At 40.3% G+C, this 17,888-nt stretch overlaps 1 protein-coding gene across 5 annotated transcripts in view; it reads left to right on the top strand.

Annotated features, from left to right (window-relative positions):
* Positions 1-17,888, top strand: part of TDP1 (tyrosyl-DNA phosphodiesterase 1) — a 120,577-nt gene that overhangs the window by 2,793 nt on the left and 99,896 nt on the right. For 4 of the 5 annotated variants that reach the window (XM_039535091.1, XM_039535089.1, XM_039535090.1 and 1 more), the window contains exons 3-8: positions 1,436-1,479; positions 4,324-4,379; positions 8,265-8,361; positions 10,002-10,036; positions 11,110-11,187; positions 14,598-14,690. In XM_039535091.1, coding sequence (XP_039391025.1) covers positions 1,436-1,479; positions 4,324-4,379; positions 8,265-8,361; positions 10,002-10,036; positions 11,110-11,187; positions 14,598-14,690 — 403 coding nt within the window. The remainder of the gene's footprint in view (positions 1-1,435; positions 1,480-4,323; positions 4,380-8,264; positions 8,362-10,001; positions 10,037-11,109; positions 11,188-14,597; positions 14,691-17,888) is intronic. The other variant, XM_039535093.1, reaches the window with a different exon arrangement.

The raw sequence follows: 17,888 nt of genomic DNA, 5'->3' as shown, positions 1-17,888 counted from the left end.
TGTGAATGCTCTTATTGCTGAATTTTTAAAGCACTTGGATCGGCAATCCTAGAAATTACTGGAAATCTGGGTGTAACCCAAGGTTGAATAACTCCTTCTGTGTGGAGTATTGACACATCAGAGATGCCATACCAGATAAATATGCCAGTTATAGCTGATGTGCAAAAAATAACTTCATATTTCTTAATACATATGTAGTACATCTTGAATGTCAGCAGTAATGTTACACTAACAGTCTGTGTGCATGTAATTAAATAGAAATCTGATGAATTACAAACTAAAATAGTCATATAGTGTGCATTTATTTCAATATGAGATTTGTGGGCTGACCTTTAGCAACATGGAAGTACTTGTACCAATATGAGTGTACATATTTGTAGCCCTGTACTTGTGTACAATGAAATTAAGTGAAGAGAGTCATGCCTCAGGGTGTGGCTGATTCTTTAGCCAATATTCTCATCAGTGTTGTATGCCCAAAGTGCTGATGTGTTGTCTGAGGGATCCATACCGCAAGATTTTACAGGAGTAAATCAAGATGCTGAGGATTCTCACATCTCTTTGAGTTCAGTGGGACTTGAGGGTTTCCATGCTTTCTCAGAAGTGCTCTGCATTTTGCTTGCTTGAGCCCTGAACTAGGGGATAGTTTTTTTGTGCATTTAATCTGCAAAGCCAGGTTTTGTGGGAAGAGTCTTAAAATATTTCATCTGATAATATTTTGGAAAGCATGTATGTGATTATATTTTGGAGTAAATCTTTTAGTGCTTCAAACATTCAGATTTTGTTAATGCGTTATCAGTGGGCAATCTATTCTAAATTCTAGTACACAAAGAATAAGAAGCTTCTGTCTTGGGCCTTAATCCTTCAATAAGACTCTCTTGTGTGGTCTCATTGGATTCTTATAGGTCAACTCCTACTGAAATCAGTTTCAGGATCAGAGGCTGTCTCTGTGCTCTAGCTGCATTTGCTTCTCCACACCCCAAAAATGAAGGAAGTGGAAAATGCTGAATTGTTGTCAGGAGACTCAAGTCCTTCATGTCCAGCACAAGCGTAGTATGGACAATATCAGTACAAACGTCTTAATGTTACCTTGCTGATGTTCTTCAAACCTGTTCTGGAGAGCCCACCTTCAGAGGTGACAGGGTAGCTCATTCTCATTGCTCATTGTAGTCTTCCGCTGTCTGCCAACAAGTTTGCTATTTTTTTTGTAGACAGACAATCAAAGAGAACTGGATTGTCACCCCAGATTATTTCACAAACAGTCGCTGGTGCTGCTTGTCTGGACTGCATTTAAGCCAGCAATCTAGATGAGAAAGTCTCCCTATCATTTTACCAGGTCCATGTGCAATAGTAATTAACAAATTGTTACAAAATCTAAAGTGTGTATGAGTATTTTACTTATAAAGATGTGGTTAATAGTGTTTTGTTTTTTTAATAGATATTTTGTCTCCTCTCTTTGGGACTCTTGTATCTTCTGCTCAGGTGAGTTTTAGGTCTTGCTGGGTTTTTTCCCCTTCCAAATGTTGAACTCACTTTCAATGGTTTATGCTGCTATAATTCCATTGACCCCAAGGCTGCTACTCCTGACTCATCCAGTGTAACTAATATCAGAATCTGACCCTTCCCACTGTTCCAGTTATATCTAAATGGGAAAATACTTAAAAAGTCACATGCTTTCTGAAGGAGCCGTTTATGTTTAAGTGAAATGTTCTGTATTCTGTTCAAAATTCAGGCTAATTCTAAGAAACTTCCTCTTAGGCTATGTCTTCACTTTCAGTGGTGTTTAGAGTACAGACACTGCATGCCCAGCTAGCATGGATATCAATAGCAGTGTAGATGGGGAAGTACTGCCTTGGTGAATAGAGTACAGACACACCAGATCTTTTGTGTATATACCCTACACTGCTCTCTACACTCCCAAGCAGTGCCTCCCATGAGCCTGTTTTTAGCAGTGAGTATCCAGCTGCCTCCCTGCTGCTGGAGTCTTTCCCCACTGCAGTGAAAGACTCTGGCAGTGGGGAAGGGCTCCAATAGTTGCCCACCACAGGGAAGGGCTCTGATAGTTGCCTGCCAGCAGAGCCTTTCCCTGCTGCCTCCCTACTGCCAGAGCCTTTCACTGCCGTGTGTAGCTACACGCTGCTGTAGAGATGCAACCTGCTTTTCATCGTGGTGTGTAGTTACCGTACTTTATATGCCACCACGAGGATAGACAAGGCCTTAACTGCCGGTATCTTCTGGGAATAGACAGGCATTGAAAAGTGGATAGTGTTGTATCTGCTTTTCTGTGTGTGAGGGTAAACTGTTCACGGACCTGTAGAGCAAGATGTTGTAGGAGTTATATTGGTTTGTTTGGTTGATGTAGCAACATTTAGGAGCCCTAGTCATGAACAGGATCCCTTTGTGCTAGGAACTGTACAAACACAGAAGAAAAAGATAAGCCCTGCCACAAAGATCTTATATTTGCATTGTTCCCGAAGTCATTGCATTTTGCTTGTTACATTGTATAAATGTTATTTATTCCATATTCTGTAATTAGTACATATTTAAGAAAACATGTATGAAAATGAAAACTTAAAAAAATTATGTGTATTACTTGAAACTAGGGCTGTCAATTGCAGTTAATGCATGCACTTAACACAAAACAAATTAACTAGATTAAAAAAGTCTCGATTAAGCGCACTGTTAAATTTAATTTGGCATTCTATTACAGTTTAATATATTTGGATTTTTCTATATTTTCAGATATATTGATTTCAGTTACAACACAGAACACAGTGTTCAGTGCTCACTTTATATTTTTATTACAAATATTGCACTGTAAAAAGGAGAAACAAAAGAAATAGTATTTTTCAATTCACCTCATACCAGTACTGTAGTGCAGTCTTAGTTGTGAAAATGCAACTTACAAGTGTAGAATTTTTTTTTTTTTTTACACATAACTGCACTCAAAACCAAAACAATGTAAAACTTTAGAGCCTACAAGTCGAAGCATGAAGGGGCATATGTATGATTAGCATATCTGGCACGTAAATACCTTGCAATGCCGGCTACCGCAGTGCCATGCAAACACCTGTTCTCATTTTCAGGTGACGTTGTAAATAAGAAGCAAGCAGCATTATCTCCCATAAATGTAAACAAACTTGTTTGTCTTAACGATTGGCTGAACAAGAAGTAGGACTGGGTGGACAGGTAAATTGAAAAATACTGTAGTAAGATGAGGCCCTGAAATATAAACTCTTGTGTCAAAGGCCTAGTCTGAGGCCTGAAGCCTGAACCAAAGTACTTCCAGGCACTGCTAAGCAAAAGCTGGGCTGTGAGCCAGAGGCAGGCCTCACTCACAGAAATTTGGCGAGAAGAAGGTTGTTAGAAGCAGGTGCGTTCACACATAAGGGCTAATAAGAGGAACTTGTGCCAAGATAGCACCTGGACAGCCTGATACAAGGACACTCCATAGACATAACAAGGAACAAGCAGGTGCATCTTAAAGACAGGACAGCATGATGGATAGATCTGTATTCTGGAACAGCATGATCAAAGGGGAGACAGCACCCTAATGAGCCAAGAGGCTGTACCTCAATATGTCAGGAGGGATGAGTAATCTGTCCTGTAACTGTATAAAAGTAGGTCCCGGAGTGCGCATCTTTGGCCAGCCTAGGGGGCAGTGGAAAGTCCTGCCACTGACTGAGCTGTGTCCATTGCCAGGGGGCACATATTCGTAGTATGTCCTGTAGAGTCTATAGGAAACTATTACTGTGCTTCGTTTGACAATAAACCTGTCTCGGGTTCCTTCGTACTTTACTAGAGTCTGTGATCATTCGGGGGGTCTCTCGGGGTCTGCTGCGCAGAGCTGAGACAGCACACACAGGGAACACGCACGCAGCCGACTGTTATCATCGAACAAGAGCAGAGCACCATGCCGGTAGCTACTAACAACAAATACTATTTCTTTTGTTTTTCTTTTTTACAGTGCAAATATTTTGTAATAAAAAATAATAGAAAGTGAGCACTGTACACTTTGTATTCTGTGTTGTAACTGAAATCAATATATTTGAAAATGTATAAAAACATCCATAATATTTATAATTTTAAATTGGTATTCTATTATTAAGTCTGATTAATACTGTGATTCATCATTTTTTTAATCTTGTGATTAATTGCTATTTTTAATAGTTTGCCAGCCCTACTTGAAATGTACTCTAAAATATAAGTACTGCTGTACGCATCAGTAATTTTGAGTGCAAAATATTTCTCCCTGTAGTTGCTGCTTTGGTGAAGTCTTTTTCTTTGCCTTTTTTAACTGGCCTTTCCTTTTCTCTCCATTGTAAGTTTAACTATTGTATAGATGTGGAATGGCTCATAAGACAGTATCCACAGGAATTCAGGTATGACTTTTTAAGGATGTTTTATTAATACTATTTTAAAATCATAATGGGTTTTTTGTGTGTGTATGAAAATTACTTGGGTCTGGATGCACAAAAAGAGTTAGGTGTCTAGGTCCCTGTTTTAGTTGCTTAAGTCCCAGTTTCAACTTCACTGCAGTGCACAGAACTCCTGCTGAATTCATGTGGCAACGAAGTTTTTGCTGTAAAGTTTTCTAGGTGCCCGTGTTTCTGTCTCTGAGCACGCTCATTGCTGCCTCACTTGAGGTGCCTGGGAGCCTATCTTCTGCCTAGGTCCTCTGACCCCTTGTGCCTAGGTTAGCCCACACTAAAAATGACAAGGTCAGGGCAGGCTGCAAAAAAGAGAGCAGATTCTCACAAAACTGGAGGTTAACACTGAAGTTAGACTCACCAACCAGTCACGAACTGTGCTCCTGATCTCCTACGCTGGTTATTAAGAATCTGAAAAAAAGGAAATCACACCGCTTTCTTTAGTCCAGTTCTCTGACTCCCAGTCAGCACATAGGTCCAATAAAGTGAGAAGTTATTTAAAAACTCTGCTCACTATACAAAATGTTCTTCTGATCCCCAAAGGGCCAGCCACATTGTCAGGTCAATATTAGTTTGGATCTTACCCAAAATACCACATTGCCAGCCAATCCTTTAGTATCCAAAATGAAAGATTTATTATAAAAGAACAAGAGAGTTGTTAAATGGTCAAAGTGATCAGATACATATATAAGACTTCAGAGTCCACATATCAGGTTCTTAGCAGCATTTGTGAGTTTTCTGGCTTGTAGAGTCCCTCTGGAACACATGCAAAGCTTGGATGGGTCTGTCAGTACTTTTCTTTGTTCAGTGCTTCAGTTTGTAGAGAAGTTGCAGAGGTAAGAAGCAGGATTGAAGACAAAATGGAGAAGATGCAACTTCCTTTTTACAGCTTTTTGCCATGTGGCTTGTACTTTCTTCGTCCCAAACACAAATTTACAGCATGTGGGAGTCCCATGGTCACCAGCATGTCTCTACATGTCCTGCTGACTCATAAGTGAAGCCCCTGGCTTCTCTTAATGGGTTCATTGTATAGCTGATTGTCCTTCATGGGTCATGGAACTGGCTAGATGGGGTGATGGCAATCTGTCTGGGGATGTGACCCAGAAAAACAGCACAGGTATGAGATACAGATATATCACACATTTATAACACACAATAGAAAGATGATACAAACATATAAACAAGATTATCATACTTGGCAAATCCTAACTTTTCTACTGATATCTTACACGGCATATATTATATAAGATTCATTGCAATTTTATAATATTAGTATCAGTAATGTTATAAATGGTCGCTCGTATTTCATACAGGTAAAAATGTTAAAAACAGTTTGAGATTACAAAGTTACAAAATATCACAGTTCTTTAAGAGATATATTTATGATAATACACAGTTTTAAATTCACTCTGCAGTAGCACTTTTGGGTGTTGTTAACACTTATAATAAAGGAAGTTGCCCTACAACAATTCACAAACCAGGGCAAGATAGGCATTCGAATGCCAAAGTCACATGCAGGGCCTGATCTGGTAGGAGGACTCTGGTCACGCTTTCAGCACACACAGTTGTGGATGGAGTGGAGTGGCAGGGAGATAGTAACAATATTTGGGATTGTAATAGTACCCAGGGGTCAGAGTCCAATCATTCTGTGGGTGCTGTGCAAACATAGTTGCTGCCCCAAATGATGAGCAGTCTGAAAAGACCAGAAACAAAGGAAGGGGGGAGTGAAAAACAACATACAAGCAAAATAGTCCATGTGGCAATAGTCACGTTTTTTGTTAATTCCTCTCTTTAACACACACACACAAAGGGTTTAAGCAGGAAGAAAACAACAAGGTACGTCTATGGCTGGTAAAAAGATAAATACAAACTAACAGGGAGAAGCATGCTAACAGGTAGGCTCAAATAAATGAATAGCATTCAGCCCTAAAACTGGATGGCCTGGTTGTACAAAAGGAGTTAAGTGTTGTGATGCTGAGTGTCTTAGCACCTAACTTTTGGGCACCTATAAAATCACTGATTCACAAATCCTGAGTTTGGTATCTGGGCTCTCTATAAAATAAATGTGGAGAGAGGCACCTTAGACTGCAATTGACAAAACCCAGCATATGCTAGGAAAGGAGCTGCTAAGTTAGCCAATGGGAGATGCCAACAAGAGGGTGTGTGCTAAGCCCCACCTGTCTCATAGAGATATAGGCACCTAAGTCCAGGCTGCAGGGAGGCATGTATCTCTGCCATTCTCAACTGAGACTCTCTTTCCTGGAGTTGGGCTCTTGTGCTGTTTTTGGAAGAAGCCAGGAGGGGGAGAAACTCACTCCTTTCCTTGTAACTTTTAGTCCAGTGGTGAGGGTACACACCTGGGCTGTGGGAGACAAGTTTTCCCTTGGCCCGAGGGGGAGAAGGGATTTGAACAGGAATCTGCCACTTCTCAGGTGAATGCCCTAACTGCTGGATTATTCTGATGTGAGGGGGCTCCCTCACTCTCTCCTGTTTGAAGCTGTTCCACTTGGGATAAATAGTCATTTGGGCCAGAGAACGAGAGAGCGCAAGCAAGCAGGAGTGACTCTATAACCATGAGGCTAGAGCACTCATCCAGGATGTAGGAGACCCAGGAGCTAGTCCCCCTGTTCCAATGACTCTTTAACAATGAAGCTTCAGCAGGACAGATTGAGGGAGCCCAGTATCTGAATATATCATAGTCCAATGGTTAGAGCACTCACCTGAGAAGTAGCTGATCCGTAGGCAGAGGGGGGACTTGAACCAGGCTTCTTGTTTTCCTCCTTAAAGTGAGTGAGGTTGGTTGGTTGGTTGGTTAGTTAGTTAGTTAAAGGGAGGAATTAACAAAAAATGTGCCTGTTGCCCTATGGACTTTTTTTGTTGGTATGTTGTTTTTTCACTCCCCCTTCCTTTGTTTTTTGTCTTTTCAGACTGGTCATCATTTTGGGGCAGAAAGAATGATAGACCTCTGGGTGCTATCACAATACCAATTCTTGTTAATATCTCCCTGTCACTCCACTCCATCCTCATCTTTGTGTGCTGTAGGCTTCTAAATAAAATGTGTGCATCATTCTCCTAAATGTCACTTTGCTGTTTCCATCACTCTAGAAATGCAGTGGAGTGGAGCATCAGGGAGTGACTATGACTGTCAAAATGCTGTGGTGAACTTTGAGCAGGAGTGCTATGCAGATCACTGCCTAAGGGAGCCGTTCTCAATACTTCTGAATCTAAGATCTTCCCAGAGGATTTCATCTTCTGCTTCCTTTTTAGAGAGACAAAGTGGGCAATATGTTTTATTGGACCAAGTTCTGTTGGTGAAAGAGACAAGCTTTTGACCTATAGAGTTCTGGGTGACCTAAAGAAGAGGTCCATGTAGCTTGTCTCTTTCATCGAGTGCTTCTTCAGGTCACCTAGAGCTCTGTGTAGCTCGGAAGCTTATCACTTTCACCAACCGTTGTTGGTCCAGTGGAAGATATTACTTCACCTACCTTGTCTCTCTTAGATCCTGGGACCAGCACGGCTACAACAATGTTGGAAGCCTTCCTTCTGAGACAGTTTCCCTTATGGTCTCTAAATCACTCCCGCTTCTTTTCCAGCTGAGTTTGTAGCACTTCTTTCTCAGAAGCTTATATCCTAATCACTTCTTTAAACTAATTTCTTAGTGTTATTGATTGGCAGTGCAAATTGTAGCTCCATTTCTTTGCTAGAGTACGTGAGACAGGAACTAGAAATTGTAGCTACATGAAAGAGCAGCTATGGTAGATTGCTGCCTCTCGGTAACCTGCTAACCCACCCGATAACATTTTTATTAAAATCATCACGTTTTAATTTTGTTTTAAGGAAAAAACCATTATTAATAGTACATGGTGAAAAGCGAGAATCCAAGGCTGAGCTGCATGCACAGGCACACCCATATGAAAATGTTCGCCTTTGCCAGGTAATTCACACTTAACTCATCCTTCTTCTGACAAGACAATAGTGTAACCTCTGCTGGAATACTGTAGTACAAAGGACTATGCTAGCATAGATCATAATATTGTAGGGCAAATGGTATTTTATGAATGTTCCATTTGTCTCCACACCAGTGGTTCCCAAACTGCGGTTCGTGAACCCCTGGAGGTTTGTGAAATGTTACAGGGGATTGTCGGGGAAAAATTCCCTAATGGCAGACAGAGCTGTCCCTAGGGACCCTGGGCAGCACAGGACCAGCAGCCCAGAGCGCCTGGACTTCCAAGAGCTAAGCAGATCAAAGCAAGCATATCTATCACACTGAGGAGATTTAAACTAGAAGACTCTTATAAGAAACGGAAAGGGAGGTGAATATTTTTTGCTGTTTTTAAAATTAAATAGGCAGCTAGTATTGTTTTTAAAATTATTATGAAGAACAAGTTTAAGCTTTGTTGTAACATGCGCTGTTTGCCTGGACTGCTCAAGACCTGAATGCTTATGTAGGAGGAACTCTTAAATACCTTCATGCTGTTTCACATCTGATACTCCTTGATGAAACATAGGAGCCTTGTCTTATAACAGGCTTATTCAAAGTGATACAAGCTACGAAAGTGAGATCTTGGAAGACTGTTGCCGTTTTCATAATATAATAAAAATAGTATAATGATAGATAATAATAAATAGTGTGTAATAAGCATGTCATAAAAACAAATTTTATATTTCCAAGATCACTGCTTTTATAATTTATACTCAGGTAAAGGAGAAAATCCCTGGAAATATTCGTTTTTGAGAGAGGGTTCGCGAGGCTTGACATGCTAGTGAAAGGAGTTCACAAGCTGTTAAAGTTTGGGAACCACTGCTCCACACCGACTATATTTTCCTAGCCGTGTGTTATTGTATGGTAGAGGATTTGTTTGTATATAATGTCTTTCAGTATCTGATCATAAATCCTATGACTTCTGTGGGCTTCTCCACAATAAACATGCATTACATTCAACCTATTACTGAAATAAAAGGAAGCCATTTCTTTAAAAAAACAAAAAAACAAAAAAAAACCCTCCTCCTAAAGACATGTATTTGAGTATGTAAATTAGGTGTGGCCTTTGGTATTGCAACTACTAGATGCCAGTGGTTAACAAAATAAAATATTGTCCTCCCAAAATAGTGGTCTGGAGTGGTCTGAGGGTGTTGCCCCCCCTCTCCCTGGACAGTGTAAATAAACAGTGTAGAAATCTAGAATTACCTTTCATCTGTAGTTTCCTGTATGTCTTGCTTCTCTCTCCCCATGAAATACACCTTATTTTTAGCTGCCTGCAACAGAGTTGTTACACCCCAGAAGACTTTGAGAGTCTTTGGAAACACCTCTCTTACGATACAAAAGGAGCTTGGGCCTAATGTCTCACAGTCACAAGAATGGTGTAATATGTAAAGATTATTCACTTTTAGCAATTGGAGATTGCATCTACAGGTGCTTGGGGTAAAAGTGGCTGTCTTGTAATTTTGCGATTTCTCCATTAGAGAGCAGTAAACTGAAGCAAAATGCAAGCTGCAACCTTCTCTCGTTTTAATTGTAGCAGGATTTTGGTTTTTTTTAATGAAATAATTACCTAATTTTCATTGTTGTTCTAGGCTAAGCTGGATATTGCCTTTGGAACTCACCACACGTAAGTAATTGCTGTGAAGCAGGAAAGTCCGTTTTTTTAAAGATAATAGAAAATGCTGGGGCTGCTGTATAAAATGTATGCATTATTTCTAATGCTTTAAAGAACAATTCATAGGGTGGGAAAGCTGGGTTATAAAGATATGCTTTTGAACTTAAAGGCTCTGTAGAGACTAGTTGAGAGAAGAAGGATGTATGTTGTGTTCTGGTATTTACAAATGTTTATAAGTGGGGGGGGGCCAACCAAATTCACAGTTTTTTTCAATTTCATTTGGTTTTCATTTTTTTTTTTTTTTTCACAGTTTCAAATGTTTACAGCTGAAATTTCAGTGTGTTGTGGTGTTGTAACCATGGGGGTCCTGACCCAAAAGGAGGTTGTGGGGGGGTTGCATGATTGCCACTCTTCTTCTGCTCTGCTGCTGGCGGCGGCACTGCCTTCTGAGCTGGGCAGTGCCCAGCTCTAAAGCCAACATTACTGCCAGCAGCAACGCAGAAGTGAGGGTCACAGGATATGTGGGGGTGGTCCCTTGGATCCCGGCACATGATAGGCACTTCCATCTGGGGTGCCACCAGCCCTGCCCCTTCCCTACAATAGCCAGGTATCATGGGAGAGATCAGATTTCACAGTCCGTGATGTGTTTTTCACAGCCATGAATTTGGTAGGGCCCTATTTATAAGGGTCACAGTACTTTGTTTAATTTCTCAGCCATAGCTAACTCTATGAAGGAGACTTAATATTTTTAGCCTGTTATTCTTTTTCTCATTTAATAAGTCATGGATTTCTAGTCTTTGATTTAAAAAATTATTCTAGGAGATTAAAACACACTGTTTAAAAAAAAATGAAAGTGAGAGAGAAGGGGACTTGCAAGTTACAAGGATAATTGCTTAGTCAACAAACTGAAGGTAGCAGTAAATAATCAAATTTGCACATAGTCCAGGAATTAAGGCTGCTGTTCTGTAATCAATCTTGGGCAGATTTCAGTAGAACAGGCTACTCAAATATGCTGCACTCACTTTTGCAGTTACAGTTCTTTCTTGCGGTGCTATACAAACATGTATCTTTAAAAATCTTTACAGATCCGGACTAATGGCCGTTCACTACAAAAGCAAGTTTAAAAGGAAGCTGATGTCTCTTTGGAAAGTTTTAAATGATGTGTATGGACATATATATTTAAGATGAAACTTGCATTTTATAGTATGCTTGTGGTTGACAGGATTTATTGCTGAAAAAATGATACTTGCGACAAGATTGGAACCTGAACATTGTCTGCATTGTCTGAACATTGTTACTGATAAAACAAGCTAAGAACTTTTCTGTCTGTTGGTGAAACAAAACAGTTATGGTGCAATTCATCTGAATGCAGATGGTACCCATAATACCCTAAGCACTACTTAAGCAATGATGACTTGGTATTTAATGGTGCCTATGCTGGTTTACATCTTATCTGAACTGGGATGAATTTAATCCTTGATGCTATGTCAGTACACATCATCCCATATAGTTTAACAGAGGAGAAAGGCTACTGCTATATGGCTTGGGACCCCTCCTTTCCCCCCATATTGATATCATTTCTGTTTTCCAGTGGCATGTTTTATTCCTGTACAACTTAGATTTTAGACATATCAGAAAAGGCTCTTGCAGAGTGAAATTTCGGGACGTCTCAGACGTGTCTTTTTTTCTATCTATTCTTTGGTTTAGAAAAAAGTCCTAGGAGAATAAAACAGGTTTGCGCTAGAAAAAGAAGACAAAACTGGGAGCAAAAGGGTTGGATTTTTAAGTAACTGCTCCAGATAGTTTCAGAAAATGGGAAAACTGTGTCACAAATAGACTCTTTACAACTTGGTGTAGCAGAGTATTGAGTTTGTAACCTGCAAGCCAAAGGTAGAAAACGTCCTTAGTCAGTGGACTCTTTCTGAGTCTGAGATAGAAAAACGGTACTTCTTGGACTTCAGACATTCCAACACCTAACTCTGTTGTAATTGGTTACCGACTTCCATGGAAACTTATAAAAAGCTGAAATGAAGCTAAAAAGTGGGTTTGAAAGGATGAGCGTCTTAAATGAACTTTCTCATGAATATGCCTGCAGCTGATCTTCCTCTTGTTTATCCAGGGAGGGGAATGCAAGAGAGGGGAAAAGAAATCAGTACCTGTAACAAACAAAAAGAGCCATACTGTTCCAGTCAGTTTCTCTTTCTGGATGAGACAGGCTGTTGTCTGTTCCTGCGTCAAAGAAGTTAGGCTGCAGGAATGAGTGGTTATTCTTAAAATTATGTTCATTATATATTTAAACAGAAAGCAGTTCTTAACCTTAACAATAGCACAGCTAGCACTCCACTATCATCCTTTTAAAAAAAGCCTTCAAATGTTTTTGTCTATAACTAGTTAAATGGCATGAATAACATTGTGTAGCATAGCACGAACATCCCATCTTCATTAACGTATTCTCTGTATGCTGCATTTTATTTTGTTCCTCCCAATGTATTTTGAGTTGTTTTAAATGATCATATTAAATGTTATAGTTCTATTCGACCCTAATATTTTTAAAAGGTGCATCGTCTGACTTCCTTTCAGAAGTGCATTACCCAAAAGACCCAGTCCATTGCAGATGAAGCTTTGCGGTCTCCTATGGGCCCAGCAACTGAAAATATTTTAATCGCAGACCTTGGAACATAACAAAACACTTCTCATTCCAAGACAAATAGAGAAGACTGTAACACGGGCGTTATGTTTCTGTTGGTTTGCTTTTGTGGCCACAGGCTGCACAGAGTCAACCACTCTGTTTTAGAGGTTTCTGGAAGAGTATTTTTGACAGCCACCATTAACTTTAACTTGATCATTCTTATAAAGATTAGATTTTCATAGAATTGTAGGACTGGTATGGCCCTTGAGAAGTCATCTAGTCCAGTCCCCTGCACTCATGGGATGATGATTATCTAGACCATCCCTGACAGGTGTTTGTCTAACCTGCTCTTAAAAATCTCCAGTGATGGAGATTCCACAACCTCCCTGGGCAATTTATGTCAGAGCTTAACTACCCTGACAGGAAGTTTTTCCTAATGTCCAACCTAAACTGCCCTTGCTGCAATTTAAGCCCATTGCTTTTTGTCCTATCCTCAGAGGTTAAGGAGAACAATTTTTCTCTCTCCTCTTTGTAACAACCTTTTATGTACTTGAAAACAGTTATCATGTCCCCTCCCAGTCTTCTCCTCTCCAGACTAAATCCAGTTTTTTTCAATCTTTCATCAGAGGTCTTGTTTTCTAGACCTTTAATCATTTTTGTTGCACTTCTCTGGACTTTCTCCAATTTCTCCACATCTTTCCTGAAATGTGGTGTCCAGAACAGGACACACAGCTTCAGCTGAGGCCTAATCAGCGCCGAGTAGAGTGGAAGAATTACTTTTTGTGTCTTGCTTACAACACTCTTGCTAATACATCCCAGAATGATGTTTGCTTTTGTTGCAACAGTGTTACACTGTGGACTTATTTAGCTTGTGAGCCTCTGTGACCCCCAGATCCCTTTCTGCAGTGCTTCTCCCTAGGCAGTCATTTCCCGTTCTGTATGTGTGCAACTGATTGTTCCTTCCTAAGTGGAGTACATTGCATTTGTTCTTCAGACCATTTCTTCAATTTGTCCAGATCATTTTGAATTTTAATCCTGTTCTCCATAGCACTTGCAACCCTCCCAACTTGGTATCGTCCGCAGACTTTGTAAGTGTAGCTCTATCTAGGTTGTATTTCCTTAGTTTGTTTATGAGAGTCATGCAAGATAGTAACAAAAGCTATACTAAAGTCAAGATGTACCACATCTACCGCTTCCCCCTATCCACAAGGCTCGTTACCCTGTCAAAAAAAGCTATTAGGTTGGTGTGACACAATTTGTTCTTGACAAATCCATTCTGACTGTTACTTATCACCTTATCATCATCTGGGTGTTTGCAAATTGAATGCTTAATTATTTGCTCCATTATCTTTTTGGGTACTGAAGTTAGTCTGACTTTGACGCAAACCATAATGTAAAAATGCTTATTTCATAGTCCAGCCACACTGGGTAAAGAATTTGATGTATGAGTTTCCCAAAACTACATTATGTTGAGATCCCTAACTATATTGCCTTAACTATGTCATGAGCACAAGTGAAACTACAATATCCATTTTCAGTAACGGGTGTTTCAATCCCAGTTTGCTGAACACTAATGTTCAAAGATTAAAGAAAATTTCTGAAGATGGTCTCAGCCACATGAGTTTAGAGTTATATTCTATAATAGTTAAGGGACTGCATGATCCTATGCTAAGGAAGAGATGGAGGTCCCTTGTAAACCTCTGTTTTCACTGCAGGGGTATGTGTGTTCTCTCTCTTTCTACCTGTCTGTCTAAAATAATATTGTAGGATACAGGTCTGGAGTCAGGCTGCCTAGACCTTACAGTCTCCAGTCCTTCATAGTGCAGTTAATTATCCAAATGATTTGGGAGGAATGGGGTTTATTAGAGCAATCTTTTGAATTTTTATTGTGCTCTGTATTTTCTTACTATGATACTTCATGAATTTTGTGCACTTATTTCTAAGGAAAATGATGTTGTTGTTATACGAAGAAGGTCTTCGAGTTGTGATACACACATCCAATCTTATTGATTCTGATTGGGACCAGAAAACTCAGGGGTAAGCAACCATTTTTTTGTTATAGTAGAGGCTTTGCTATCTACTAGTTGTTAAATAAGGAGGCTACGTGTCTCATGCTGTATTGTGTGTTGAAGATGACCTGAAAAATGAAGTCAAGTATCAGGGGGTAGCCGTGTTAGTCTGTATCCACAAAAACAACAAGGAGTCCGGTGGCCCCTTAAAGACTAATAGATTTATTTGGGCATAAGCTTTCGTGGGTGAAAAACCTGCAGCTGTAACTTTCACTCCTTGCATCTGAAGAAGTGAGGTTTTTCACCCACAAAAGGTTATGCCCAAATAAATCCCTTAGTCTTTAAGATGCCACCGGACTCCTTGTTGTTTTTTGTTTGTTTGTTTGTTTTTTGAAAAATGAAGATGAGGAATGGACTTTTTTTCTTCTTCTCTTTTCCTGTTAAATAAATAAAGCCTGCTAGGAGTTTGTGTGTAGTGTGGTGGTGGTGGGGGGGTTGTCTTACTTTTACTAACTATTGTGGCTCTGCAATGCCATGTCAGGGGAAACTGGATTTACCTATGCAATCACAATGGACACATTACTGGGGACAAGATTTGGACTCTTACTCTCTTTTATTGATAATTCATGAGAATAGAAAAACACAGTCTGACTTTCAGATATGGAGGTATTTGAAAAACTATGGTCAACATTTTAAAATTTGGATATGTAACATTAGCAACCTAAATCCTCATTTAGGCATCTAACAAGTGAAGTGACTATCACATGCACTAAACTTGTGCATCCCTATTGATTTCCATGAAAGATGCAGTTGCTCTGTTAATTCTGAAAATAGAGAAGTGTATTTAGATGTCTAGATTGAGGCATCTAAATGTAGGCAGCCAAGTTTTATAAAAATATATACTTGGCCTACTGTATGTTTTTACTTGTAAACTGACCAAATTTGATCTGGAAACAACTGAGATACAATTAAACATTCCATACCACCATTTTTATAGTGTCTCTTTTCAGAATAAAACTGCACTTTATTGTGGTTGCTTCCAGATGACTGATTATTAATAGTTGTATTTCCTTAGGACTTGATTCTTTGAATACTATAGGTGTTTAACTGATTTTCAAAGGTATTTAGGTGCCTAAAGATGTAGTTAGGTGTTTAGTGTTTTGAAAAAGCCCCATATCAGATGAGGCAACTAATTCCCTAAATGTCTTCACTAAAATTTCATCACCATTAAGAACATATCAAAGATGGCTGGCTGGCCTTGTAGGATGAGTAGTATGGGATGGAACGCTCAACAATAAGAGTAAAGCTCATCTGTGCGGGGAAACAGAACCTTCTCTGGGGGTGGTCCAAGAGAATGCAATGGATTCTGCCAGGAACTAAGAATCATCACAAACTCGCCACTTCTTGCTCCAAATGCTGGGCATATTTCTTTGCCTTTGCATTCCCTATTTTAAACACATAGCAATAGGTATACACCTCTACCTCAATATAATGTGACCCGATAAAACACGAGTTCGGATATAACGTGGTAAAGCAGTGCTTGGGGGGGGGGGGGTGCACACTCTGGCGGATCAAGGCAAGTTCGATATAACGCGGTTTCACCTATAACGCAGTAAGATTTTTTGGCTCCCGAGGACAGCGTTATATCGGGGTAGAGGTGTATTTATTTAACAAACTTAAAAAAAACAAAACAGACAACAAACATCTACCAAAACAAGACACTTCACTGTGCATACTTCTCCCTTTGGGAAGAGGATGAGAGAACAAATGTGACATATGTAATAAGTATGCTTAATCCACTATTGGACAATGCTCAAATATTGCCCTCATCACCATACTATAAAAAAATATGTAGACTAGGATAGATCTCCCCCTCTGCTTGCTTGCGCTGTCCAAAGGTGTGTCACAGTCAGTATATGCAGGGGACCCTAAGGACTGTTCTCCAGGTGTCTCTGGCAGTGCACAGACAGGGAGAAAGAGGGGCCATGACCTCACATACTGTGCAAAGGCCAGTGGAGTGGGACTAACATATGACGGGGGACTTTGCCTCAATTCCTGAAGCAGGATGGCAGTGATTTATGTGCCAGGGAGCTCTGAGGAATTCTCTGAGGCAAATTCTGGCACTCACACCTGAGGCAGGATGTGCTTTAATGGCATGACAGACTCCTACATTATTAGAAGTGTGAAATTTTAGAAAATAGTCTGCCTAAAATATTTAACATTGCAAGCTCAGTTATTTTTGTTGAGCCTTAAGTTTCTTTGTACTGTAGCAGAAGCGCAGGACATTTAGCAAAAATGGGCTTAATTAATTGTTTGGTTTTAGCACTTAGGCGCCACAGTCATGAGTGGGACTCCATTGTGTTAAGTGCTGTACAAACGCAGAGTAGAAAGATGGTTCCTATCCCGAAGAACTCGGTTAAAATTATGGTAATGGCTGAGATCCGAGCTGTGTGTAAGACTGTAAGAAAACCACAGGTTGAGATTTTTGTTGTGGAAACCACAACTTTCAACATACACTGCAACTTTTAGCACACAGGAGCTTTTTATAATTTGCTGCAAGTTTGAGTGGTGTTCTGATGCTGTAAACCAGGTTCAAAGCCACTCACTTAAATTTGACCTGGGTGCCCCAAATTTGAGTAAGTGGCATTGTGTCTGGAGGACTCAAATTTAACCCCACACCAAAACCACAACTACACCTCTACCCTGATATAACGCTGTCCTTGGGAGCCAAAAAATCTTACTGCGTTATAAGTGAAACCGCGTTATATTTAACTTGCTTTGATCCGCCGGAGAGTGTAGCCCCCACCCCCCCCAGAGCGCTGCTTTACTGCGTTGTATCCGAATTGGTGTTATATCGGGGTAAAGGTGTATAACAAACAGTGGTAGCAACTTCTGAACCGATAAATCACGACTTTCTTAGGCTATGGCTACACTTAAACTTCAAAGCGCTGCCGCGGCAGCGCTTTGAAGCGCTAAGTGTAGTCAAAGCGCCAGCGCTGGGAGAAAACTCTCCCAGCGCTGTCCGTACTCCACCTGCCTGTGGGGAATAACGGACAGCACTGGGAGCGCGGCTCCCAGCGCTGGGGCTTTGACTACACTGGCGCTTTGTAGCGCCGCAATTTGCAGCGCTGCAGAGGGTGTGTTTTCACACCCTGCTGCAGCGCTGCAAATTTGTAAGTGTAGCCAAGCCCTTAGCTGTAGCTACATGTAAGAAATGTTACCCTTA

This window comes from Mauremys reevesii, linkage group 4 (genome assembly GCF_016161935.1).
Source record: "Mauremys reevesii isolate NIE-2019 linkage group 4, ASM1616193v1, whole genome shotgun sequence".
Classification (NCBI taxonomy): Eukaryota; Metazoa; Chordata; order Testudines; family Geoemydidae; genus Mauremys; species Mauremys reevesii.
This window is presented reverse-complemented; position numbering and strand designations above follow the sequence as displayed.